The following is a 24,556-nucleotide window of genomic DNA, read 5'->3' as shown; positions in this document are numbered from 1 at the left end:
AAATAAAACATCATAAAAAATCTATATTGTTCACTTGTATGTATGTATAACAGGGATTGCCTGTTCATGCTCTTTTTTGCTGCACACTCGTACACACACTTTATGTAACGGCCCGAACGATTTCAAACAAAAAATACCAGATTTTTTTTATAAGGTTGGATCTATTCTTTTCTTTTTTTTCTAAAATGTAATAATGCAACGGTCTTATCAACGGACTCGTTCCAACCATACCAAGTACTAGACGACCCCGCCTGAGCGCAAGCGCGAGCGTGTCTTAGCCTCCTAATACCAGATCCAGTACGGAACCATCCATTAACGAATCCGATTAAACCATTATATAAAAGAATTTATTAATATATCAAGTTTTTCATCATTGACTTTGCCTTAATCAGATCAAGCTATAGGGAGTCAGCCTGCCCATGCACCGGCGTTTAATAGCTCCGTAGAACAAGGTTCGAAGTTAAAGCATCCAAATGATAAAATCCTTATGTTATTATTATGTGAGTAAACATCGCAGAAAAATATTGATTTTTGAAATCAATTTTATAAATCGGTTTCTTGGTTAAATCTCCGGACACATTACATTAAGAGACTACTACCATTACATATTCGAATAGAAATTGACCATGCATAAAGTAATTGAAATCTAGAATTTAACTCATAATCAAATGTCCAATTAAATAGTCCTTTAGAAATTAAGAAATGATCCAAACTTAAATAAAAGAAGCCCTTGGGATCATAAAAAACATCAGTGTGCACAACCCCCTCCAGCTTCCTACACTCACTCTAGCCATCACGTGTCTCCTGAAAAATATTTTATTTTGAAAGAATGAGACTTTGAAAAGTCGCAGTAAAACTCACACACCTAATGCAATGTACAACACATAAAGCTTGCATGATATATGTATCTCAAAATTTTGCATCAACTATCAACAAGGCAAATATGAAATAACAATCTCAAATATGCTAACATCAAACTCTAGATGAGAATAAGACATATATCAATGAGCATAAATTCATCAACTTTCAGGAACAAGAATAATTTGCAGTAATATAAAATAAAGTAAAGAAAAATACAATAAAGTAATGTGACAAAGTAATTTATGTTTCATCTTGATTTCTCGGTCTACCTGGGTATGACGTAGACCAACTCGAAACAGTCTGACTAGCTCGGGTGTTTATTATGCTATGTATTTTATTATGCCCGAGTATAGCCCCCTGATTCGTATCCCTCAATGACAAAGCCCAAAAACCGTGAGAGGAAACAACCATTCCGAGAGAACTCTACTCGGGGGCGTGACACCAACGTCACAATGATGATCATGATCACTCACTTCTGCACTCATACATTCAAATCATTGTATCATTTTCATATGCATTCATAATTTTTATAAACAATAGGTTAAATCATATTTGGTCATTCAAGTGTAAAACACATGCATATACTTTCTAAGTAAATTGGTTAGATATTCATGATACACATTAATCATAATACATATGTATAATATATTCAAATCAGACAATCATAATGCAATCATTTGCAACAAAACTATGTAGGTGTGATGCGTCATTCATCTAATAAGCCAACCTAATCATTTGTAGGTGTGACACATCATTCATCTATATGCTAACATAAGCGTCACAATCATAACCTCATATCAAGATCTAAAATCAATAAGGATCAGATTATCATATCTGAGTTCAACATATAATCATGCTACAACAAAAAAGTCAAATTTATAGATTCATAACTAGCTATCTCAATCAGCTCAAAAGATCATCACCATTTATCACGACATCTCATTTATTCATAATAAATATTTACAATATCCACGTCGGATCACCTGGTTTGGAAAATGTACGACCTCACAAGGAGTTACTGCCTTAGACGGATGCCCTGTCTGGTCTTGGACAATGCACTTTCTCACAGGAATATACCGTCTTTGCGGGCTACCCGTTCTTGGACAATGCACTTTCTCACAAGGCGTATTACCTGATCTGGTCGTACACACCCTCACAGAGAATCCTTTGGGAACAGTTCCTCAACGGGTACCATATCCAGTGAAAACTATTGTCATACATGCATCAAAACACGGGCATAAGCGTATACAATCAATAAGCATCACATCATACATCACTTCATATGGTATTAAAATCATAAAATCACACATTTAACCAAATAAGGTTTCATAAACCATAATTCACTATTGAACTTAAACATTTATCGCATGCATTCATAATTTCACATCACGTGGCATTTAAATCATATCATACAGAAGAATATTATCCTACATATCAATCATCGCCACAAGAAACATTGTATTTTCATAACTTAAACCTCAAAGCATGCGTAAACATAACACAAGTTCTATGCATGCATACATGAATATGCACATTTCATGATATGAAGCAACTAAACCTCAATATACGTAACTCCTACGTTGTTCGAGTTATGTACATAAGATGAAAGTCATATATACATTTTTCACCACATGAATTGATATATTACCTTATATATAATTGCGTAAGAAAGGTAGGTCAAAATTTTATTGACCAACATATGACACGACAATAGTAGTTATATGTGCACCATGTATCAAATACATACAAACATACAAAACAACGTATGCGCAAACCAAAGTACATACAAAACAATAGCAATTTTTCAAGATTTACAGAAAAATCTTTTAACAAAATCCTTTTTACAGAATCTTTTTATACATGTTACCTTTCATTCAGATTTTTCATAATTTATTTTGATAAGTTTTGATTAGGGTTTTAGAGCTTTCAAAATCTTTATTCGGAACCGTCCTGCTGACAGGGCAAAAAATCTGTGCTTTGTTGCAATGAACGTTTCAACCTCCAAACTGAACCAAACAGGACAAAACAATATTATAAATTCATGCACTGGATGTATAGAATACTTCAGTATTTTTATTTTTATTTATTGACCTCGTTTTTATAGAGATATCGATTTTTTTTAGATTGGCCAGAGCAAAAAATCGAGGACAGAATAAACAAGATCCAAACTCATGCAAGATCTATTAAGCAAGAACAAGAAACATGGTGAAACTCATACAATCACGATTTTAAGATGCTCTAAACACATTTACAACATCATACAACACATCTTTGATCATATTTAGGCTAATCTTGCTAAAACATTAACAAACATAATCCAAAAATCACAAAACTTTCATAGAATATCTCAAATACGATTTCATCTATGCAATAATCAGAAGACATAAAAATAACATGGAATCATAGATTATTTATGCAATGACATGCTGTTTAATCATGCTATACATGTCCTAATCTACCATATATAATCATATTAACTTTCTTTATTATAAAACATAAAAACCCTAAAATGTTTTTGGCAAAACCTTCTTCGAAACAATTTTTGCGTATTTTTAACTAAGATCTATACAAGAGACATATTTATAACATCAAGATCTATAAAAAAATACTAAAAAACATGCTTCTACATTCATTATTCATGTTGAACAATCAAATAAAATATAGATCTATCTATTCACATGATTTTTTCTGTTTAGGGATTCGAAACTAGCATTTTTCAAATCGTTTTCTTAAAACCGATCTTCCAAAACACCGTTTTAGGTTTTCGAAAATCTTTTTCATGTAGATCTAATAGCCATATATGTTCTAGGCATAGATTACATGAAGTTCTAAGCCCTGGATAAAAAAGAGGGTATGCTAATGCATCCCAAAACTGAATATCATAAAAGTAGAGATTTTCTACCGAAAATGCGCTTCCCGCAATGACACCGTTGCTTTCTTCCTCCACTCGCTTCTCGTTTTGGGCTGGATTAGACCTTCACCAAGGTGGTTGCAGGTCTCTAATGGAGGTCTGGACTTTCTTAATGGCTTGGAAGAAGAAGGAGATGTGAGGAAGAAGAAGTGAGAGATGCACATCCCTATCATGAGGGCTTCTATTTATAGATGAGCCTAAGCAAGAGTCTTATTTCTAATATAAGAGATTAATATCTATTATTTTTTTATTAATAAAATAAATAAACAAATTATCGGTCCTAACTTATTAAATTTCGAAATTGATTAAGCTATAGAAGAAATGTGGGATCTTCTTACCCTGGCTTGGGCTCTAGTAACATGGTAACCTTCCGGTAAGCCTACAGACTCAATGACTCAACAAAATTTGATGTTTAAATAGTCGATTTGATAGCCCTTGAAACGTAGATTATTGTGATAGTCTTAGATTTAATCGTATACACACGAATTTGCAATAAAATTTAGTCGATGTCGAAAAACGTTGATTTTCGACCTACAATTAAGCATGAACTTCGATTGATGATAAAATGCTCAAATCAACACTAATTTGGACACGTAGATAATCGATTTTGATGCCCTCAAAATGAGGAACGTCAAGGTCGACTTCGATTTAATAGGTGAGTCACTGATCAGTCGAAATTTCTGTTGAAACAATAATGACGTTGTTCGGAGCGTCTAACACTATAGGTCCAATTCAATCATATTGGATCCAAAAAAATCCTGAGTTATATCCAACCCAATCCATCTTTAATTAGATCCAAATATCATAGATTATATCCAACCTGATTGGGTTGGATCCAAATACCATTAGTTAAATGCACTACCTAATATAAGGTTCAAATCCATATTAGACCCGAATGCTGAGATTTAGATCCAAGCCCAATATCCATAATCTAAACATATACAAATCATTTACTTATTTAATCTACATATTTTAAAATTTATAATTATTCCTGCAATATTCTTCATAACTTGAGACTTAATTTCATAATAATTCGAAATCAAGAAATTCAAGAATTTCACGAAAACTAAGAAATCACACTCATGTTATAGATGCAAATAAAGTTCATCATTTATTCAATTTAATTGCCAAAGAAAAATCCCGGGTTTTACAGTTTATGTCTTGAAAGTCTACTTGAAAGTCTATAGCTTTTGATTTTTGCTCCTGTTTGTGCTAGAATTAGCTAGTGATAATTGAACTTAAAAATATTTCCCCTTATTTCCTCATGCAGTTCATTTCTATGGAAAGGGAAGAACTGGGCAGAATGTCTTTCCAATTAAAACTGATTTGGATACACTCAGAGAAGGCTACAGGTTAACTCATTTCTATCACTTATAAAAGATGTATTTGGTGTAGAAGTGAAATGTTTTCCCTTATTGACATTGATTGCTGGTAGGAGATAATTGGTTATTTTCTTGGCAGAATTTTGGTTGCATCTCTATGTGAAGACCATAATGATACTGTGGTTGCGTGGACAACTAACAATATTTATTTTCTATTGGCAATTTCAGAGAAGCTTATTTCCTGTCAAAAGAAAAGTACAAAGGAGTTTATTTATTTACTGACAGTTATGGAATTTTAGACCTTTTTGTTTACTTTCCTTCTCTTTTGGTTTATGCCTTTCAGTGAGAGTCCAAGTCACACAGTTTTAAAAAGTAAATGTTATTTAGAAACTTCTTGTGAGAAATACAATTTTTGCTGTATGTGAATTATTTTGGAGCATCAAGGTAAGAAAAGAAAAGAGCAAAAATTATGAAAATTGTAAGACGTATTAAAGGCAGAGGAAAAAAGTGCAAAAATGAAGCTCTTTCTCTTGTTTTCTTTTTGTTCTACTACTATCGTTCTTTCTTTCTTCTTCTGTTGTCTTCTGTACTTTCTTTCGTGCTTTCTTTCCTCTTCTCTTCTGTCTTCTGTATTTTCCTTCATATTTTGTTCTCTCTCTCTCTCCATTCACCATAAATTTTTCTGAGTTAGGTTTTCTGTTTTGTTTATCCCATGACTTTTCTCCACCTTTTGTAAGCTATGACCCACTGGTTGACTCATTGGAATGTGATTCCTATCATTACTGGAACCTTATTTTTAGCATGGTCTCTTGAAATGTTTAGTTACCCTATTGTAATAAGTGGGCTTGTAAAGTCCTCATGATGTGTTTAGGCAAGGAAGTTACTCATCATTATGCTGTCATGATAATATAAATTGCTGATGTTACCACAACAGACTAGTTGTTTAGAGTCAATAGATGTGTAAATCTAGAGAAAGAGACATTGGTTTACTGAGTCTTCGTTGCTTGTTTGTCTACCTCAGTTTGTGTGGAGTTTGGTGGTGCATCTGTTCTAATTGGATATCTTGTGTGATAGCTTGTTGAATCTTCAGATTGATAGCTCTGTCATGAATGTTCGTATGTATCTGCCTTTTATATCTTATAGCAATTTTCTCTTCAAATAACTTTAGTTGTTATGTTCTTGATTGATGAACTTTGGTTTTTTTGTAACACAGTCTTTCTATAGCTGAATGGCGTTAATACTCGGATAGGGTTTGACCCAAGATTTAGGACTTGAATGACCGAGGATTTGGTTTAACAGAATATGATTCAAAGTCAAGGCTAAGTTATAAAGTTATGCTAAGTGGCTTCAGGTCACTCGAAGTTGGTGACTTGATGGTTACAACCTTGCACTAACTATTGTAACTTGGTAAAGATCTGTCAGGGTGTCTATTGTAATACTGCTGAAATGACTTGCCTTTGGAGCTGTCTGAATTCAAGACCAAGTTGCAGATTTTAGGAATATAGTCCAAAACATTTTTAGCAACATCTAGGTCAGTGGTAGTTATGGGGTTTCCAGCTTAATCCTTTTATTGTTTTGGTTGATGTTTGTTAGTAGCTAGGTTGATTGATAGAGAAAATGATATTGAAAAGGATATTTGTTAAATAGGTTCATACGGTCTGAGGAGGATGACAATCATCCATCTTGGGAGCAGAGGCTAGTGAAGCGGTACTATGACAAGCTTTTCAAAGAGTATCCTTTCAGGAAGATGTTTCCAGCATTTTAAAAAAAATTGTATATCATGGGTCTTGAAGTTTTCGATCTTACGTTCTTCTGTCCTGCCTCTGCTTGCTTCCATTGTTATTTTTGCCAGCTTAATTATGTTGGAATATTTATGTCGAGGATGGTTTGGTGCTTGTCAATGTTTCTCTATTTTCTGCTTATTCACATATGGGATGGATTTGAAACATTCACAGGTCCGTCATGAACTAAATAACCAAGCTTTCTTTATCGAAAGATATGGGTAAAATTATGGTGTTGTGAGTTAAAATGACAAACGATTACATGAACAGCTGCAACACATCTTTTTGCTATGGAAATCCCAACCAAGGGATGTTGGCTTCAAGAGTCTTGTCTTCAAAATTCTGGGTCATAGGGGCTAGGCATAGCCCTTCCTGGCTGGTTAAGTTCTTGCAATTGTACTACATGTGTGTGTGTGTGTGTGTGTGTGTGTGTATGTGTAACTCATGGGGTATGTGTGTTTGTGTACCATGATGATTTTGGGAATTCATGACAATTTTGAATTTGTATGGTTATTTATTTCATTTAAGACCTTTTCCTTTTAAGGGAAACACTACTTGAAATTTAACAGTACCTATGAGGTTATTGATATAATCATCCTATTTGTTCATTGGAGACAAGAATGATGTTATGTTATCCATGACACATGTAATGTGTGTCTACTCTCTCTCATTTACAAGCTCAATTGGCTGCCAAGTCCTAGAAAGGGCTCAACCCCATGGGCAATGCTTGAACTTGGCAACTAGGAGAGACTTTGTCAACATATCAACTGGATTGTTTGCTGCACCAATCTTCTTCACAAGAATATCACCATGTGCAATAACATCTCGAATGAAATGGTGCTTGACATTGATATGCTTCATCCTTTCATGATACATTTGGACCTTGGTCAACTAAATAGCATTTTGACAGACACAATAAACAACAGTAAACTCTTGACCCAAGTTAAGTTCACCAAATATACCTCTCAACCAAATAGCCTCTTTCATTCCCTCAATCACTGCCATATATTCAACATTTGTAGTAGATAGAGCAACTGTAGAATACAAAATGGCACAACCACTAAGAGAAAACACATAGCTAGTAAGTGACCTCCTCCTATCAAGACCACCTACATAATCTGAGTCAACATATCCAACTAGACCATCACTAGCCCTCTCTCTTAAAAGTGTATATATAGCTATACATATCATGTATATATATAATATATATATATATATATGTCCATATCAATGTATTATATATATATGTATATAGTATATATGTATTTTTATATAATTTCCTTTTTCCTTTTATTTTATTTTTATCTAGTTCATTTTGAACTAGAACCAAACTAGTCAACACATTGTTGACTAGTTTGATAGTCTTTGGAGCTAGTCCAACGACTACAAATAGAGTTGTTGGACTAGCTCCAATGACTCTATTTGAGTCTCTATAACGCCTCCAAATCCCGGACTTGTAACTTTTTAGGAAAATCTTGGAAACCTTGTAATCATTCATTTTTCAGAGTTTAAAATAGCAGTTCAACAGAAAATAGTGTTTGAAATGACAAGTCAACCGACCTTGGGTGCATTACAGGTGAACTTTTCTTTATACAACATATTTGTAACTCCGTACATCCATTGAAACCAAATAGATTCAAAATGAGGGTTTAATAATTAAAGTTTATATGAAAAGTGAAATTTCAAAGAGACCCTTATACCAAATTAAAAAAATGTCCTCAGGAGCGAAACGTCAGGGAAAGAGTCTCATATTGATATCATCATGTCATCGTGCCATCGCTTGCCGTTCCGACCTAATGATCATCTATACCATTGAAATGAGTCAGATTGATGAAAATCTGATAGTTGCATAGATATCAAAATTAAGAACAAAACTAATATATACGTTGTCCCTTTCATGATGTGTTATTCAGAATAAGCAAAATGAGCATGATAACCTTGTTTCAATATTAACTGTCCCGAGGGTACGCAGAAGAGAAATGTAGAAACAACTTAGACTACCCGGGGGTTTGTTATTTTATGTATTTTGTTACCCCGGACAACTAGCTGAGTCCTCTCCTAAAGGGACAACCAATGACCGAGAGAGAATTCCTCAAAGGCCACTCGTTTAAGGGGATGCATCCATACTTCTGCAGAAGTCATTGATACCTACCACCTAGGATAATTTTTGGTAGCCCAGTCCCCTGACTCCGATGACCAGGGACACCGAGTTCAATTGCTACTCGAAGAGCGTAGTTGTTAACAATCTGTCCATCAGAGTTTGTGTACCATTCCATCCTCTCCCTTGATGGAACCAAAGAGATGAATGAGTATGTCAGGTTCTATTTTAACTGACAACCCATTCTACATGCTCTAGTCTTTCAAACCAACTCGAGTATCTTGCCTGTGAAGGCGATTATCACCATTTATGTGATTTTCTTTTTATCATCGTGCATTTGCACGCCATGTGGTTACCATAAACTTCTCATCCAATCATCGTAGTGCTTGCCGTGCATGTCTGATAGTACTGTTATGATGAGAGGGGTATCAGTTTCTTAGAAAGAAACCCCAACACTATTTAAAAATCTTAAAGTCCCATGTTTTAGGCCGGGAGTATCCGAGTTATTTTGGATATCACAAAGGATCGTACGTACCATTTAGGGCTATGCAGGGTTGAGGAAAAGACTTGGTTGTGAATATGCAACCGCCAAATATTCGTTTTTGCTTTTCGAAACAACGAATATTACGAGCTTTGAAATCTCGTACGTGAAATTCCCTTTTTCTTTAAAGACTTGGCAAGTATGCGCAAATCTGCGTCTTTAAATGCAAGCGTAAGGCAAAGTAGGCAGGAGTATGCAAAACATATATATATATATATATATATATATATATATATATATATATATATATATATCAAAACATAAGTCTGTCCACATTTTAGTGCGGCGGCAATGTAAATGACATAAAGCCAGACTCAATGTGTGAAACCACACATCGAGCTAAATAAACTGCGTAAGCGATACATGATGTACAAAATCGTACATCGGCTAAATAAATTGCGTAAGCAGTGCACGATGTACGAAATTGTACATCGGCTAAGTAAATTACGTAAGTAATAGCCTGTGCACGTAACAACGCAACAACAAAGTAAATGATATAAAGCCAGACTCGATGTGCGAAACCATACATCGAGCTAAATAAACTATGTAAGCAATGCATGATATATGAAACTGTACATTGGCTAAATAAATTACGTAAGCAGTGCATGATGTATGAAACCGTACATCGATTAAGTAAATTGGGTAAGCAATAGCCTGTGTACATAACAACACGACGACAAAGTAAATGACATAAATTTTAAATGGACAAGAATACACAAAACTGTGTCCTTGAGTTGAAATGCATATATATATATATATATATAGGTATATGCTATACGTATAAGTTAGAAGTATTCTGTCATTTGTCCTTGTATGCAACTTTCCTTTATCTTGAAGATGGTCGGATTCACTGATGATTCCGAGCGTAGGTTATCAAGGGCTCGTGCCTTGGTGTGCGTGCCACGTTCGTTGTGCTGATGGGGTGCGCTAAAAGGTATTTTATCATGTTGCAAAAGAAACGATGAAACCTTTTTAATTTATTGAAGTAAGCAACACTTGCATCGCAAGGGTCGAACCCGAACCCAGTTCGAGCCGACCGAACCAAGCTAGGCTTGGTACAAGAGGTGAGTAGTAAAGATCAACTGAGCAAGGCACAACTTGGTACCTGAGCCAGTTCGGTCTGAAAGCGAAGACCGAGCTGAGCTCGGTTTAGCCGAGCTTAACTTGGCGGGCTATGCGACCAACGAGAGGGGGTGGGCTCAGCGGTTAGGCCGAGCCTGGTCTGGTCCCCATGGTGCGACAGGAAAGGGGCTGACAGGGCTGTATTCCTAGACAAACCGACTCGTTGACAGCGCCTCACGGGGTGACAGGAGTTGGCCCTGTCGAGGCTTAGCTCGGTTGAGGGTGGTGCGACAGGGGCTAGCCCCGTTAGGGCTCAGTTTGGCTGAGCGGGGGAGTACCAAGGGGTGCGGCAGGGGAGTCGACACCCCCTGTCGGTAGTCCTGGTACGGCAACAACAACCTACGATTGTTGCTGAAAAAGAAAGGGGGAAAAAGGGGCGCAACGACACCCGTGTGGTGCCGTTGCTCCTGGCAGGGCAGCAACACCAAGCAATGCTGCCACCACCGAGAGATAGAAAAATCAGGGACTGGAGGGCCACCCTCTTGCCGGCAATAGAGACGAGCGAAAGAGGGAGACGGGGGGTCTGCCTGACCCCTGCTGTCTTTCCAAAAACAGGAGGAAGGCTCATGAGGTACAAGAGAAGGAGTGCCTTGAAATAGGCACTCCGATGATAAAGGCCAGCCCCAACGATTAGATTTCTGTCGTTGGGGCTGGTCCAACAGCTAGTTGGACCAGCCAATCACATGTGATAAAAATAAAAAACAAAAACTAAGAAACTCGTCAGTCCCTAATGGACTGATACCCGTTACAGACTGAAATACCCTTGATGGGTATTTCAGTTTACATACACAGTGAACTCTCTCTCTCTCTCTCTATATATATATATATATATATATATATATATATATAGAGAGAGAGAGAGAGAGAGAGAGAGTAATGCGCTGTTGCTGCCCCTTTTCTCGTTATGCCCTGTTAGGCCCCTTCAAAAGTCATATTTTTGATCTATAGGTTTTGTTTAGTGAGAACCGACTTTTAGATCACCGAAATCTGACCTGTATACGGGGTCCGGCTATGAAGGCATCAGTTTTTCCTGGCTTATAAAATCACATTTTTTCGTTGAAAAAACATAATCCAAGAGTCAATTCTCACTAAATGGAGCATGCTAAACACATCTAACGGTTAATATCTATCATAAAACACTTCAATCTATAGGGCCTAACGGGGCATAATGAGACAAGTGAGCTTAATATGTTGAGTTCTCTCTCTCTCTCTCTCTCTCTATATATATATATATATATATATATTTCAACACTCCCAACGACTATATTTCTAGCTGTTGGGAGCACTTCCCAATGGCTCTTTTTTGCTTCCTTTTGTGTATAAATAGGGTTGTGTAACCCCTATTGTATGTTAAGCTTGTTCTCAAGCATTCTCTTAATAAGATCCTATATTTTTTATGTTTGTGTTTGGCTCATAAGTGGCTTATGTGATTGTAATCTTTTGTTGACCCATAAGAGGTCCTTGTGCCATTTGCTGTTGTGTTCTTGTATGCCCATAAGAAGCACTCCCTTGTATTACTTTGCCCATTTTATTACATACTCGGTGGGCACGGGGGACCTCAAGGGTTTTATCAACTAGAAGCCTACCAATGTGTGGTTGGTCTTTTTTTTTTTTTTTTGGGGGGGGGGGGTTGGTGTTTCGTTATCCTAGCTGAGAAAAAAAAAACAGGAATCCATTAACGATAAAAGGATGTTCTTTAATGATAAAAGTACTCTTTAACAACGAATACAAAATCCTTTAACAATAAAAGGACATTCGTTAAAGATAAAATGTTCCCTTAGCAATAGTCGTGGTATAAAACTCATGAGTCATACTATGAAACTTTGAGAGAGGGTGATTGAGTCTCGGTTGAGGAAGGTTGTCATGATATCGGAGAATCAATTTGGTTTTATGCCTGAAAGATCAACTATGGAAGCTATACATCTTCTTAGACAACTTATTGAGAGAAATAGAGGAACAAAGATTTACATATGGTTTTTATTGATTTGGAGAAGGCTTACGATAGAGTACCTAGGAACGTTCTCTGGTGGACAATGATGAAGAAAGGTGTTTCTCTCAAGTACATTAGTATAATTAAAGATATGTATGAAGGAGTAGTAACCAATGTCCGCACTTGTGGAGGGGTGACAACCAATTTTCTTATAACGGTTGGGTTACATCAAGGATTTGCATTAAGCCCTTTCCTATTTGCGATAGTGATGGATGAGCTTACGAGATCAATTCAAGAAAATGTGCCGTGGTGTATGTTGTTTGCTGATGATATTGTTTTGATTGATGAGTCTAGAGCTGAGCTTAATGCTAAGTTAGAATTATGGAGACAGACATTGGAAGCAAGAGGTTTTAAGTTGAGTAAGAGTAAGACAAAATACATGGAATGTCGATTTAGTAAGCAACGAAGTAGTGATGGGAGGGTAGTTAAGCTTGGTGAGCAAGAAATACTGGTGGATGATTCTTTCAAATATTTGGGATCTATCATTCAAAAGTATGGAGAAATTGATGGAGATGTAAATCATAGGATAAAGGTTGGGTGGATGAAATGGAAGAGTGCAACTGGAGTGTTGTGCGATCGTAGAATGCCATTGCGGTTGAAGGAAAAGTTTTATAGGACGACTATTAGGCCCACTTTACTATATGGTACGGAATGTTGGGCTACCAAGAGACATCATATTCAAAAAATGAGTGTAGCTGAGATGCGTATGCTGAGATGGATGTGTGGAAATACAATAAAAGATAAGATTCGGAACGAGGAGATACGTAAGAAGGTAGGCGTTGCACCCATTGAAAATAAGATGAGAGAGAATCGTTTACGGTGGTTTGGACATATTCGACGAAGGCCTAATGATGCTCCAGTTAGAAGGATGGAGAAATGGGAAAATATATTAGTTAAAAGAGGTCGGGGTAGGCCTAGGAAGACATGGATGGAGGTGATAGGAAAGGATATGAATGCTTTGAACCTCACCGAGGACATGGCATTGGATAGAAATGAATGGAGGAAAAGGATTCATGTGGAAGACCCAAAATGATTTTCTTTGTTGGTTCATATTGCTGACCCCAATTGTTTTGGGATGAAGGCGTAGTTGTTGTTGTTGTTGTTGTTCCCTTAGCAATAGATCAAGAACCTTTTGATGATAAAAGGGACCCTCTTTAATGATAGATGAAGTCCCTTTAACTATAAAAGAGATTTCTGAAGGTCTCTTTAATGATAAATCAGAAATCCTTTAACAAAAAAAAACCTTCTTTAATGATAAATCAGAAATCCTTTTATAAAAAAAAACTTCTTTAATGATGAAAAAATTCCTTTAATGATAAAGGAGTTTCTTAACAATAAAAGCTATTCCTTGACAACAAATCAAGATTTGTTCAATAACAAATGAGGAAAAAAGCAACCATTTAAATTCTTTAATGATAAATCTCATTTATCAATTATGCTTAAGGATTTCTGCTTTGTCATCAAGGCTATTCAACTTCTTTTGGCCATAATTTTAATCTTGATGTTAAGGTGATTCTTATTGCATTGAAAGGCACAACTTGTACTTTGATTTGTAGTTTAGGTGCAAACCTTCAAAGGATCAATTTGATGATCAAGATTGCACCTAAAGTAGCATTTGCCTCATTTTCAACTTAGAACACCTTGTTCAGGGAAAGCAATACAAAGATCCAGTTTAGAAACTTCTATTGATCAAAACTGAGGTGTCTACAGATGGATGATTTGATTCTTAATCTCAAAGGTGTATCTCGGTATGTTAAGCTTGATTTACGAAGTTAATTTGATGTAAAAAAAACACCTTTCATCTTTACCAAAGGAAAACAAATGCATAAAGAACAATGCATGAGAAAGAGAGAAGCGACCAACTCTATTTTTGCCTTTAATAAAATACTCTCTCTCTCTCTCTCTCTCTCTCTCTCGTTGTGCATGCATGCGCACATGCTTACATTTTTAAAAGGATGTAACTGACTCTAACTCCCCCAAAAGAAATGCTAGATAATATTAATAATCAAAAAGTCATTTATCTCATACTTTAGATTTTAACATAGCAAACCAAATTTGCACAAGACCACACCACTTTAGTAGTTGATGGATATACACATAAATGTGTATGTGAGTGTGTGTGCGTTTTTGCATGTATATCTGTCTTTCCACTTCTTTATCTTTTTAACATAAACATTGTTAATCTCTTCATTCCAACAATTTCTTTTGTAATAAAATATTTGAACCGAAACGAGTGACGCTTTGTTGCTACAACCTTGACTGTGATATAGATTTTGCATTGCTGACATGTCACAATACAGGAATGGTAAGGTAAAGTACTCTTCCCTGTCTAACACGGGTTGAACAAATTCTATTGTCCGTATATTACAAGAGATTTGGTTTTTACAATTTGTTTCTCTTAATCTATTTACATACCTCAAGGAGATGATTTCTAGGTTTCAATATTTGCATCCTGAATTCTTCTACTAGTGTGTTTCTTCAGGGTGTATGCTGCCCTCGCCAGTCTTCACTTGTTAAAAAATGCATCAAAGTTAGTGTAAGTAGGAACTCTCTGTAATAAAACTTAGGCTATAAATTATTGAGAAGGACCACATGCAAAGGTTTCATAACAGTTATATGAACTTGAACTTTAGACATCTTAAAGTGATGGATTGATTTAAGTTGATTAACAGATTGTAATCCATTAATAACTTTGTCATCATTATCATCTTTACATGTACATACTATTAAACTGAGAGATTAGTAAAGATGACCCTCAGCTATGCTGCTTTGCTAATGGCATGGTTGTCCAGGTTTTATAGGGAGTGTTAGTTGAGACTGAAGGTGATGAGTTTGATCTACATCTAGGGAAGCATTTTTTTCTCCATAAAATCTCAAAGCCCAACAGAGAATTTGCAATGTGTTGACTCAAGTTAGATGATTTTGAGCATCCTAGTGGATAAGTGTTTTCTCATGCACTTTGCAAGTTGTTGATGTGCTTGCTATATAAACCATTGTATTGGATGCTATTCTTGCGAGGTATTTCCTGAGGTCAGCTAGGAGTCAGCCTCCATGCCAACATGCTACTTGGTTCAGCACTGCTAATAGCAGCTAAACTGGATATCTGCACTTCATGTGTGATGCAAGTTACATCTTGGCTGATCATCTCAGTACTGTTGATAGCTCATGCACAAAATAAGTTGCCTCATCTGATTGTCCTGTGATCCTGTTTGTATTGTATGGTTGATTTGCGTATTAGTGTTTGAAGTTGTTTTAGCAGCTCATGCTTATCTCATCAATTTGGTTTAGATTGCAATAAGGCTGGCCTATATGTAACTGAAAGTATTTTCTGTGGTAAAATAACTCCATGTTTATGTAGGAAGTCATGTAATGAAGTATGTGGAAGCACGAAAGCACTAGCCACTTAAAGGATTACAAGATTACAATCATACAAGTGCACATGCAGAAGTCCTATAGGATAATACAAAGATCAATAAGGCAAGTGAAAGATACACAAAAAGTAAAAAAATATAAGCCTTTATTGATCAAGTGCTTAATACAAGCATAATACAAAAGAGAACATACCCCATATATATACAACAAAAGAGAGGAGTAGGGGACAAGTGGGAGCTCCCAACGGTCATGTTTCTGACCGTTGGGAGCCCCAACGGCTCCATGGTCATTTTGACCATAGAGACCCCAATGGTCTTCTAAAATTACATTTAAAAAATAAAAAATAAGAAAAGGAAAAATAACTATTTTAATAAACAATTTTATTACATGAGTGAAATGACAAAAATGCCCTATAGAGCATTTACCTATATATATATATACATATACTATCTAAATGCCCCCCTCAAACTTACGGTGTAAACAATGAAAGTTTGTTGAGAAAGAAAAGGAAACGTGGATCAACAAGAGGTTTAGTAAAGAAGTCTGCAAGTTAGAATTTTGAAATGACAAAAGACAACTCAATAGTTCATCTCAGGAATTCATCATGAACATAATGGTAGTCTATCTCGATGTACTTGGTGCGCTCATGAAAGGTATGGTTGCTGATAATGTAAATTACACTTTTATTATCACAACACATCTTCAAAGGTTTGGAGGCGTCAACACTCATATCTCTGAGAAGATTTCTTAACCATAGAAGTTTCATAGTTTTAGCTGCCATAACTCTGTATTTTGCTTCAGTGGAAATTAATGAAACCTTCTGTTGCTTCTTGCATCTCCAGGCAATCAGAGAATCTCCTAAAAAGACACAAAAACCAGTAGTTGAGATTCTATCATTGAGATTTTCTCCTCAATCAGCATCAGTATAAGCAAGTAAATTTAAAGATGAGGATGAGGATAGAAAGTGCCCTTTAGTTATGGTATTTTTGGTATATCTGACGATCCTTAATACAACACTCATGTGTACCGTTGTGGGAGCATGTTGAAACTGACTAGCAGAGTTAACAACATGAGCGATATCTGGTTTGGTGATAGATATATAAGTGAGAGACCCAATTAGCTGTCTGTAAGGTGTGGGGTCTTCAATAAGAGTCTCATATTCAAGTCTTAATTTAGCATTCACCATTTCAGGAGTTTCTAATTTCTTATCATTTGGAATGTCAGATTTAACACATATATCTACAAGAAGTTTTATTTGAGAAAGTATATACCCTCTGAGAGAATATGCAACTTTAATTCCTAAAAAATATCTTAAGAATCCTAGGTCAGACACATCAAAATTATCTTTTAACACATTTTTAACATTACTAACTCTCTTTTTGTTGTTCCCTGTTATAATCATATCATCTACGTAAAGTAGAAGAATAACAATGCTAGTATCTGTATTTTTCACAAAGAAAACAGTGTTAGTATAGCATGAACGAAAACCCAAATTAATCATAACATTACTGGATTTATTATGCCAGGCCTTGGGAGCCTGTTTAAGACCATACAGAGCCTTTAAAAGTTTAAGAGATTTTCCTTTTTCAATATCAAATCCTGACGGAGGATCCATATAGACTTCTTCATTTAGTTTTCCATTAAGAAAAACATTTTTAATATCAAATTGGTATATAGGCCATTTTTTAGTTGATGCAAAGGCTATTAGTGTCCTAACACTAGTCATTCTAGCTACAAGTGCAAAAGTCTTCTCATAGTCAATTCCATATTCTTGGGAGTATCCTTTAGCTACTAACCTTGCTTTATGTATCTAAAGCTCCATCACTCTTGGTTTTAACTTTAAAAACCCATCGACATCCAATGGGTTTCTTATTTGAAGGTAACTTAACTACTTCCCAAGTTTTTGCTTTCCTAAGAGCATCTAGTTCTATGTTCATGGATTCAATCCAATGAAGAACATTTTTAGCTTCATTATAATGTAAAGGCTCATGATGTGAATGTAAAGTTATTAAGCAAGTCCTATAATTAGGAGATAATGTCTCGTAAGAAACAAACCTATTTTGTGGAATAGATTCTCTACTAGATCTTCTAAGAGGAGTACATGTTCACTATATTGAGAAATTTTTTCTAAGGCACTAGTAGAATTATTTTGCTCATGCCGGGTATAAACTTAAATATTTTTAGAACTATTAATGATGTCATCACTACTTGGTGATGTTCCAATATTAGAGTATTCATGATTGATATCATCTATAATTTCATAATGATTGAAAGAGTCATCATTAGCATGTATATCTTTCCTTGGGGAGAGATCATACAAAAACATATAGTCAATTTTCTCCCTCTTATCATATTCTTCAAAACCATTTTCATCTTCTAAGAATATCACATCTTTGAAAACATATAATTTGTTATTTTTGGAATCAAAGCATCTATATCCTTTTTTATTTTCATAATATCTAATGAAAACACATTCAATTGCTTTTGGAGATAACTTGTCTCTTTTGTGTAAAGGCACAAAACATTTACAACAAAAAATCGCAAACGATTGAAGTCGAGTGTTATTTTGAGAAGTTTTTTATAAGGAGAGATATTTTTCAAAATGGATAATGACATTTGATTTATTAAATAAGTGGAAGTTAAAACAACTTTGGATAAAAAACTTTTGGAAATATTTTTAGAAATAAGTAAGGTTCTAGCGGTTTCTATTATATGCTTATGTTTTCTTTCTGCTAGCCCATTTTTTTGTGGCGTCCTAGGGCAAGATCTTTGATGACAAACTCCATTTAGTTTTTAGATAGTTTTGAAAATCATTAGATAGATATTCCTCACTCGAATCCGATCTAAAAATAGATATATTGCTTTGAAATTGATTCTTAACTTTCATGTGAAATTCTTTAAAGAATGAGAAAACTTCCGACTTAAGATTAAGAAAGTAAACCAATGCATATCTAGTAAAGTTATCAATAAAAGTCACATAATACGAGTAACCATCTTTAGATATGACCGGAGAAGGACCCCATACATCCGATTGCACCAATTCAAAAGGTCTTGTTGAGACAAATGTTCTATTTGGAAATGAAATAGATTTCATTTTCTCAAGAATATAATCTTTGCAAGTCATATCTTTTTTATTATAAAATTTGTTCCTAAAAGAAAAAAGATACATTTTAGAATAGCTTGGATGTCCAAGTCTTTTATGCCAAGTTTCAATACCTTTATCTTGGACAAAGTACAAAAAGAGTTTAGAGGAAGAGACAAATAGTCCATAAAGTAAAGATTTCTTTTCCTATGGCCTTGCCCAATCCGCTTCTCGGATTGGAGATCCTGCACAAAGCAACCATTAGATGAAAAAGATATTTCACATCCATGGTCGGTAATTTGAGAAACCAAAAAAAGATTTAAATTTATTTTGGAAACAACTCTAACTTTTGGAACAACAAAAATTTTATTTTTTTTTAGAATTTAATGTTCTTATACTCTTAATTTTAAAAATGGTTCCATTGACCGTAGAAACACAAGATAAATTTGAATTGGTGCATATATTGGATAAAACATTCTCATGGTGAGGATGCAGAGGCAATGACGACACCTGATATTAGAAGTTGCTTTGAGAATTTGTTGAAGTGCCATGGATATTTGTTAAATGTGTCTTTAAGATCCTCTCCATTTTTGCCTTCTTCTTTCTTGGAATAGATTCTTCAACGGAAGCAATCTTATACTTGAGTGTTCCATTTAACTTAGGGCAAGCAGGTTTAATGTGGCCCGACACATTACAATAATGACAAATAATCATTTTTCTTCCTCCAATATAGTTATCATTATAGTTATTTTGCCTCCCAAAGTGTGTAGGCTTATAGGTCTTGACATGGTTGCTGGGTTTAAATACGGCCAAGACTTCATCATAACTTTTACTCATACCAAGGCAAGTTTCTTCTTGGATGATTTCGGCAATAGCATCTTCTAAAGGAAGAGGAGTAGATCTATGTAGGAGAGAAGATATAACTTGCTCAAATTCGGGACGAAGCCCAAATAGGAATTGAAAAAATCTATCTTATTCCATTTGTTTTTGCCTAAGTTCTACATCTTCAATAGCAACCCACTTAGGCTCTAAGAGTGCTAGTTTTTCCCATAGGGGATTTAAAGCACTATAATAGTCTTGGATACTCATTTCACCTTGTTTGGTAGTCCTAACCTTTTTTTGCAAGAAATATGCTCTTGCAAGATCCTTTTGGGTATACATACCCTTTATAAAAAACCAAGCTTCATTGGCTTTGCAGAATTTTACAATGTTAGCACATATCTTAAGTTCGACGCTGTTCATAAATCATACAAGAATTTTTGCATGGTTGCTCTTCTAATCTTTCACTTTATGATGATTTTTAATAGCCTTAGTATGAGCATATCCCTCTAGGCCTTTATCTTGACCTCCTTCTATTTTTGTAAGCTTGAGTTGGGGTTCAGGAATAGTGCCCATCACATAACCCCAAAGCCTTTTCCCTGTGATATTGTTTTTCATGGTGAAAGCCCACATCATGTAATTTTTACCAATGAGCTTGAAGGAGAGATCAATCTTGGTTTCCATGGCGTGAGCAAGAGAGGGAGAAAGTGAAAAAGAGAGGATGATGTTACAAGCACAATCACTTGACGACAACCTTTCTCGTCCAAGAACAATATGACTCTGATACCATGTAATGAAGTATGCGGAAGCACAAAAACACTAGTCACTTAAAGGCTTACAAGATTACAATCATACAAGTGCACATGCAGAAGTCCTCTATGGGACAATACAAAGATCAATAAGGCAAATAAAAGATACACAAAAAAGTAAAAAATTATAAGCCTTTATTGATCAAGTGCTTAATACAAGCATAATACAAAAGAGGGAAACATACCCCATATATATACAACAAAAGAGAGGAGTAGGGGACCATTGGGAGCTTGCAACGGTCATATTTCTGACCATTGGGAGCCCCAACGACTCTATGGTTATTTTGACCATAGAGCCCCCATTGGTCCTCTAAAATTACATTTAAAAAAAAAGCAAAAAGAACTGTTTTAATACAGTTTTATTACGAGTGAAATGACAAAAATATCCATATAGAGCATTTACCTATATATATATATATGCTATCTTAACAAGTCAAAGAGGGGAAAGGGCAGATCTGACAAAATGGAGAATAGTATGTCACTGACTGCGGAAAGATGTGAAGCAAGTATTTTTGACTAAATGCAGACCTCTTGATCCCGTCCTTATTGCCTTCTTCTGATACCTGAAAGTTTTCTCACTTACTGCAGTTTGTCTATGTTTACTTGTAATTATAATTTTTCCATATGCATGAGTATTATTGGATTACTGAATATAACTTTTGTTTTCACAGATTGGTCTAAGATGGAGAACAGAAAACGAAGTCATATCTGGAAAAGGTGAACAGAATAACGCAGTTATATTTTTAGTTTTTTACTATGTTGTGCTTTACCCATCGATTCACAGATATTTTGCCTGGTGCGTGTCCATCCATATTCATAGCTTAACTGCTTACATTCTTTAGTTTCTTTTTTTGAATGCCAAAAGAAAATTTCGTATAAATAATTTAAGGTTGGATTACAAGGTGTAGCCCAAGAGAACATGGATAGGTATGTAAAAAGAGCATGATGTAACTGAGACCTAAACAATGGTGATGGAAAGCCCATTTCACACAACAATAACTGATCCAACCAGTAATCAATCTGGACTCTATCATAAATGGATGGAGGTTGCCCGGACTTCCCTTTGAAGGTTGCATTAGTTATTCCTTTCCAACCTTCCGTTAAGATAAATGTATCTTTTGTGTTGTACTTACCGTGGTATACATATTGGTACTTTCTTTGTATTTGTAATTTTTGTATTCTTTTTGTATTTTATGTATATCCTTGGTGTACCTATTAGGTTTAGGTATTTGGTCTTTAGATTGAATACACTCAAATTATACATGTAGGGGTAACATAGGAATTTTTATTTTTATTGGTCATTATTTAAAATGACTATTTTTTTGTATTATTTAGTTTTTTTATTATTTCTTTTGTTAGTCAACTTGGGCTGACCAACTAGCCATTGGACCTCTCCCAACTAGCTGTTGGGTTAGTCTCTCTCTTTTCTTTCCTCTTCTTCTTCCTATAAATATGGGTGGTGTGTGCATTTGTATGTGAGAGAGTGATGGGTAGTTTAGGTGTGTGTATGAGTGTGTTTGTAGTGAGGATTAAATGTATTTTGTACATCTCTACTCTCCTTCTTTTGTCTATGTGATGTCTATCTCCAAATGCATTGTGCTATGGCATTTGGGTTTCATTTATCTAATAGGATTTGGGTATAATTTTTGTATCTTGGGTTTCGTGCCATTTCGTAACATGGTATCTAAGAAATTTCTTCTTGGCATCTTGTTCAAGTTCGTGCTTCATGAGTAATACTTGATTGATATATGGCTTGGATTCAAGTTCTCATGTTTTGGTATGTATCCTATTTTTGATCTTTCGTTTAAGATGTACTTATGATATTTTTCAAAATCCTTTTGTAGTGGCTATTTCTTGTATCATGCATTGGGCATGAAAATTTTTATGGATCTTTGAAATGTGTTAAAAATGGTTGTGTTTTCAAACTATTTTTAAGTCTTCTTTAAATCATGTTTTTTTGAAGTCATTGGAGTATTCGCCTATTGGATTAATATTTTATGAATGTTCTTACTCAGTTATTGGTATTGATATATTATTTTATCAATTATTTTTTGCAAAATCTTTTTAATGGTGTATTGTGTTGAACTCTCTTTTAATGGCTCTTGTATGGACTTGTCCCTTTGAAATGTGTATTTATTATTGTTTTGGGTATTTTAGTACCTTATTGGAAGTTTTTTGTTGACTCCTGGTGATTTCTTACAAATTGCTATATATGGATATGTTTCTCCATAGGATTTGGTCCTTTGTGAATTTCAAAATATTATGCTTGTATGTTTTTCATAGTTTTTGTGTGGCATGTGTTTTTGCCTTAGTGGCCTTTGAAATGAAATGGGGATCTTCGAAACACGAGCTTAGATTAACAAGGGCAAGTGTCAAGAATGACACTAAAGCATAACCCTTAAAAAGGGTATAACTGGAAACAAAATAAAAATAAAAATGTATTCTTTATTGATATGAAAAACCAATTGCTTAAGAAGCATTGAAATAAAATACAAGAGAGGCTGCACCCCTTTATATACACAGCTGAAAGAGGACTCAATAGAGCTGTTGGACACAGTCCAACAACTCTATTTAGAGCTGTTGGAATGTGTCAGTCCAACAGGTCTATTAAGAGTTGTTGGACTGTGTGAGTCCAACAGCTCTATTGCTAGTCAAGTCTGGACAGGGCTTGACTAGCAACAGTCATTCTAGTTCAAACTGAACTAGATGACATAAAGACAAAAAAAAAAAAATAAAGGAAAAAAATTACAGAAAAGAAAGAAATGAAAAATGTATATATATATATATAATAATAATATAATATTATTATATATACATATGTGTACAATTTTACATTTTAACACTCTCCCTCAAACTTACGGTACAATGAGCGAAAGTTTGTCTAAGAGAAAGTGAAATCGGGGAGCAGCGAGAGGCTTTGTAAAGAAGTCTGCTAACTGATATTCTAAAGTGACATATGGCAGATCAATTATCCCGTGTAGATATTCCTCTCTGACGTAGTGACAATCCATTTCGATGTGTTTGGTGCGTTCGTGGAATGTTCTGTTACTGGCAATGTAGATCGCACTTTTGTTGTCACAACACATTTGTGAAGCTTTTGTTGCTTCAGCTCCCATGTCAGCAAGCAGTCGTCGGAGCCAAACTACTTCCATGGTCGTGGTTGCCATGGCTCTGTATTCAGCTTCGGTGGATGAGAGAGATACCTTCTGTTGCTTTTTACACCTCCACGAGATCAATGATTCCCCTAAAAAGACACAAAAGCCAGTGGTTGAGTGTCTGTTATTGGGATCACCTCCCCAATCAGCATCAATATATGCAATTAAATCAAGAGAAGGGGAGGAAGATAAGAAAAGTCCTCGTGAAAGAGAGGACTTGATGTATCTGATAATACGCATGACTGCTCCCATATGAACAGAAGTAGGAGCATGTTGAAATTGACTTGCTGTATGAACAACATGTGCTATATCTGGTCTGGTAATGGATAGATAGGAAAGTGCCCCGACAAGCTGTCTGTAAGGAGTAGGGTCTGCAAGAAGTTCTCCATCATCAATCTTCATTTTAACATTAACAACTTCTGGAGTGTCAACTTTCTTATCATCAGTAATACCAGATCTGAAAACAATATCAAAAGCAAATTTAGTCTGAGATAATAAATATCTTCTAGGAGAATAAGCAACTTCAATGCCTAAAAAATATCTCAACAAGCCCAAATCAGTCATTTCAAAATGAGATTTAAGAAGTGTTTTGATTGTTTCAACTCCCTGTTTATCGCTTCCGGTGATGATCATATCATCCACATAGAGAAGAAGCACAATGATCCCTGCATCAGAATTCTTAATAAACAAAGC

At 35.2% G+C, this 24,556-nt stretch overlaps 1 protein-coding gene across 1 annotated transcript in view; it reads left to right on the top strand.

Annotated features, from left to right (window-relative positions):
* LOC149815970 (folate-sensitive fragile site protein) overlaps nt 1-24,556 on the top strand; it is a 77,734-nt gene that overhangs the window by 10,259 nt on the left and 42,919 nt on the right. The window contains exons 3-6 of the mRNA XM_089988443.1: nt 5,043-5,124; nt 6,742-6,825; nt 14,897-14,936; nt 21,380-21,425. Coding sequence (XP_089844569.1) covers nt 5,043-5,124; nt 6,742-6,825; nt 14,897-14,936; nt 21,380-21,425 — 252 coding nt within the window. The remainder of the gene's footprint in view (nt 1-5,042; nt 5,125-6,741; nt 6,826-14,896; nt 14,937-21,379; nt 21,426-24,556) is intronic.

The sequence above is a fragment of the Nuphar pumila genome, chromosome 15 (genome assembly GCF_984573655.1).
Source record: "Nuphar pumila chromosome 15, dmNupPumi1.hap1.1, whole genome shotgun sequence".
Classification (NCBI taxonomy): domain Eukaryota; kingdom Viridiplantae; phylum Streptophyta; class Magnoliopsida; order Nymphaeales; family Nymphaeaceae; genus Nuphar; species Nuphar pumila.
Note: the sequence above shows the minus strand (reverse complement) of the source record. Positions and strands in the feature narration are given on the sequence as shown.